Here is a 4,255-nt window from a genome sequence, read left to right as displayed (position 1 = left end):
GTTTTCTTGACCAGGTTTGTTCTTCCTTAGCTTTCTGCTGTGGTTCAATAATTAAGGTAAAAAAGGTATAGCTAAAACAAAAAAATTATATTTTGACATATTTCCATGATTATTTTTAGTAGTTTTTTATTTTTTTTTCCCCTAAAAAAATTCTGAAATGACACTATAAGAGGAAATTGAGCAAAACTTACTTTGGATTTTAGACGGTTGTCTTAGTTGAACAAGATAAATTACAATGCAAACTTTATCATTTTCGGACAATTTTTTCGCCATCACAATCATTCAAGTGGAAGTCAATGATGTAATCAGTAATGTAATTGACTTTAGCGCAACTGTAGCGCAGTTGCATTTTGAAAAGAGACCCAAAATACAGTTCTGTCCATGTTGTTGCCAACACAATCATGGGAAAGACTGCTGACTTTACAGTTGTGCAGCAAACAGTCACTGAATCCCATCATAAGGAGGATACACATAAAGAAGCTGCCTCTTCACAACTTGTATGCACAAGCGTAACCTCATTCTTGAGAGGATTATAAAACAGTAAGTTGTTTCAAGACTCTACATTCATCCAGGCTACAACTTCTGTATTTCTTCTTTTCATTTCTGAATTTAAATTTATCAGCTCCTTAGGAAATCCCAGCTCAAATCATGGCAAAGGTGGAGAAACACAGAGTCTATGGTGCTTGAGGGGCAGTGTGAAGTTGTCACAGTCAGTAATGAATGGAGGAACTGTCATCTTCCTATGTTGGTCCAATGTTTTTTTGTTTTTTTTTTTCTTTAATCAAGTTCAAAGTTAGTGTAGCCCGATAACCTGGTAACGTTAGAGCACATCAGAATTCCCTCCGCTGATAAACTCAATACTGCTAACACTGCTAAAAGTACCAACATCTGGTTTAATGAACATGGTATTCCTGATTAATTGGCAAGCAACTCAACCTAAACCCCATAGTTTGTTGTCAAGAGTAAGATTGATGCAAACAAACTGAAGGCTGTTATTACATCAACTTGGTTTTCCTTAAGCCCTTACAGCAGATCACCTCCCTTCCACACTGCAATGATGCAGTAAGTCACGCAAGACAAGCTCTGAGTGCATTTAATACAAAGTACATGGATAGACTTTTCAGTACAAAGTCATTTCAATATTAAAAAAAAAATCCTTTCTTCTTGGCTTTGGGCACTAATATATTTTCAGAGAAACTGAGCTTTGGGTTTTACACACTAAACAGATTTTAGTTTAGAAATGTTTTAGCGCATCAGTATGTCTTTTAGAACTGAACTACTGAAACAAATGTCCTTTTCAATCAACAGTAAATAACTAACAGACATCATGCTCCACTGTCACTGTGATCTGGCCATAGAAAAAAGTGGCCTGCCGCTCCTTAGTTAGAGCGGAGAACGGAAGTCTGCTGCCCTCTTGAGGACGAGAAGGGACCTGCAGATTGTGTGTCTTCTCACGAGCAGCATCCTGAAACACAGAGGGGGAGTTTTCATGGTGGCACACGTTACAAAGATACACCTCAGAGTGGCTTTTGAAATCGGTGCTAACAGTGAGAACAGAGGAGGAGAGCTTTGAGTTGTCACAGTTCAAACTCTCTGTGCTGGCATGTGTACTGGGATGGGCTGTGGTCAACGTGCATGGGTCAGTAATTCTGACGTCATCCCCATCTCCTCTGACCTCCCATTCTGTGCCAAACAGGCTGCACAGATGAGCTCTAATTCTGTGCCAGAGTCCCTGAAGAGCAATCTGGAAGCGCTGGCTAAGCAGAGCGTACAACAAAGGATTGACGCCAGAGTTGAGCAACATCAGCCAGTAGGAGAAGGTAATGGCAGAGTCTGGCACAAGGCTGGACTGGCCCGTAATGGCAGTTTCTGTGGCCTGAACCAGAGCCACACATATGTAGGGTGTCCAGCAGAGGAGGAAAGCGGAGATGATCAGGACGAGGCGCAGTGCTCCGTGATGCGGCTGCTGGTGGTTCGGATCGGACGGCTGAGAGTTTTTCTGAGCCAGGATGGAAAGTAAACCCCTCACTTTGCTTCCCTGCTGTTTTGCAGCTTCCCGACCAGCCTGGCTGATGTTCTCTCCCTGTTTACTGGTTTGAGACTCAAATTCATTGTTCATGTGACATGTAACGCTCCAGGGTCTATGGAGGTTCCTGCAGTTCTGGTGGGATGAATCCGCTGGACAAGAGGGGGACCTGCTGCGCTGGACGGAGTCCTGCAGGGAGTGAATCCTCCGGGCGTGGCTGCGTGCCACCCTAATTATGTTCGCATAGCAGAAGAGGATCACCACTGCAGGCATGAGATAGATCAGAGCGGCCATGAAGGCCGTGTAGCTGACAGTGCTGGCCCAGGTGATTGCACAGTTATACATGGGGACCACGTAGCTGACAGAGCTCCAGCCCAGCAGAGGAGGGCTGCAGATGACCAGAGCCTGAAGCCAGATCCACAGGACCACAGCAGAAGTCCTCCACAGGGTGCAGCGGGAACTGTAGCGCAGGCAGTCCATGATGGAGAAATAGCGGTCCAGAGCAATAGCAGCCAGTGTGAGCACAGAAACTGTGCAGTACACAGTGGAGGAGTACCCAACATATAGGCAGAGAACCTGGCAGGGGAGACGGAGTTAATGGATCACTAAAGGTCACCTAAACCAAAAAAAAAAAATAATAATAATAATGCAACAGGACAGAAAATGCTTACAGGACAACGCACCCATCCCGTGTTTATGATGGACATAGCAACAAAAGGCATGACTCCAATGCCTACCAGGAGGTCACTGACGGCCAGGTTCAGGATCAGGATAGACGTCACTGCATGGAGGGTCTTGGTAGCCGCTACAATAACGATGACAAGAACATTGCCTGCACAAAAACACATCGTAGAGATTCAAACCCCGACTCAGAGGCCACATTGGCTGGACTTTAACCAGCAATACAAAGAAAACAAAAAACCAAAGAAAAGCAAAAAACAAAAAAGTTTAGAAATCATCCCAAACCGTAGAAGCACAATTCTGCCTCGTTGATAATATATATATATGTGTTTCTGACCTGATAACGATGAACTTATTATTAACGAGGTGCTGGTGTTAATAAAGACAGGCCAGCTGATATCACTCTGTCAACCAGATGAAATCAGAGGGGCAGAATGGTTGTTTTAAAAGGGAGGAGGTGCAATAAAAATCATTTTGCGTTTGTCAATCATTACATCTAAGAAAATAGATGCTGTCACCATTACTTTGCATCAAAAGAGCCTCAGGGGTAAGATCATTGGTACCAGTAAGATCGAACCCAAATCAACTATTTAGGCAATAACTTCAAGGAGAGAAGTTCATTTGCTTTGTTGGGAGTATTAGGGTTCCCAAGAAGTCTAACCGGTGGTGGAGCATCTCCTAGAGAGGATTGAAATGAGGAATTGATTTTTCCACCAATGCAGAGCTTGCTCTAGAAACAGCGTAATCATTTCTACACACACATAAAGGCAATGGCCTAGTTTGAGAAAGGGATGAAAAGAAACCACTCTTCTAATCTGAACAACATTCAGGACAGACTAACGTTCTGCAGAAAGTCACTTAAAGTTTCCTTCACAATATTTGGGACACCTTGACAGAGGACGGCCCAGATAAGAAAATGAGTCCAGAAACCGCTCATGTGGGGTTGCCTCTCGTCCAGAGGATGGGCTCCTTAACAACTTTGGCTCAAAACATCAACATTAATTAAAAAAAAAAATATATATATATATATCCACTTCACAGACCCTCATGTAACTGGCACTGATATTTTGAGTCTATTGACACTTAACTCTTGTTAGAAACTGATGTTTGAAGTTGTGAATTTTCTTAATACTGAACAAGATCCAACAACAATGAAGTAGTAAAAATGACATAAAAAGTAACAGCTTCAAAGTTTCTGGCACAATTTTAATGTTTGTGTTTCCTAAAATGACTTGGAGCAAAATGATCAAATTAAAGCACTGATTTTCTATTAATAAAAAAACTGGTCTGAAAACAATCAACTGTATAAAAATAAAAATGGAAGCAACATTTAAGTATTACAAGCATAAAGTTAGGTTTCCACAGGTCAGTGTCGTACCTATGACAGCGCCCAAACACATGATCACCAGAAGAGCCTCCAGCAGCAGCCGGGTCTGTTTGGACAACCCGTCCTCCGTCCCTTCAGTTCGGCTCGCGTTGATCCCCGCAGCCTGCAGAGGTGACCTGAAGCCATCCTGATCCTCCATGCTACTGTAACTATAGAACTGT

At 42.8% G+C, this 4,255-nt stretch overlaps 1 protein-coding gene across 1 annotated transcript; it reads right to left on the bottom strand.

The window, feature by feature from the left end:
- Positions 1 to 128: 128 nt before the first annotated feature.
- LOC106915512 (5-hydroxytryptamine receptor 1D) lies at positions 129 to 4,234 on the bottom strand. The gene is made up of 3 exons (XM_014983151.2): positions 4,086 to 4,234; positions 2,698 to 2,858; positions 129 to 2,602 (listed from the first exon to the last, which is right to left on the bottom strand). The coding sequence occupies exons 1-3, from the start codon at positions 4,231 to 4,233 to the stop codon at positions 1,316 to 1,318; spliced, it is 1,596 nt and encodes a 531-aa protein (XP_014838637.2). The 5' UTR covers position 4,234; the 3' UTR covers positions 129 to 1,315.
- Positions 4,235 to 4,255: the final 21 nt, after the last annotated feature.

The sequence above is a fragment of the Poecilia mexicana genome, unplaced genomic scaffold (assembly GCF_051168715.1).
Source record: "Poecilia mexicana isolate PSO_F unplaced genomic scaffold, ASM5116871v1 scaffold_15, whole genome shotgun sequence".
Lineage (NCBI taxonomy): Eukaryota > Metazoa > Chordata > Actinopteri > Cyprinodontiformes > Poeciliidae > Poecilia > Poecilia mexicana.
The sequence above is the reverse complement of the archived record's forward strand: the minus strand, read 5'-3'. Positions and strand labels throughout refer to the sequence as shown.

Coding starts and splice junctions, on each gene's coding strand:
- LOC106915512 (XM_014983151.2), bottom strand. CDS start 4,233: ATGGAGGATCAGGATGGCTTCAGGTCACCTCTGCAGGCTGCGGGGATC. Junction 2,859..4,085: donor GTGTTTGGGCGCTGTCATAG/GTACGACACTGA, acceptor GTTTTTGTGCAG/GCAATGTTCTTGTCATCGTT. Junction 2,603..2,697: donor CGGGATGGGTGCGTTGTCCT/GTAAGCATTTTC, acceptor CTCCCCTGCCAG/GTTCTCTGCCTATATGTTGG.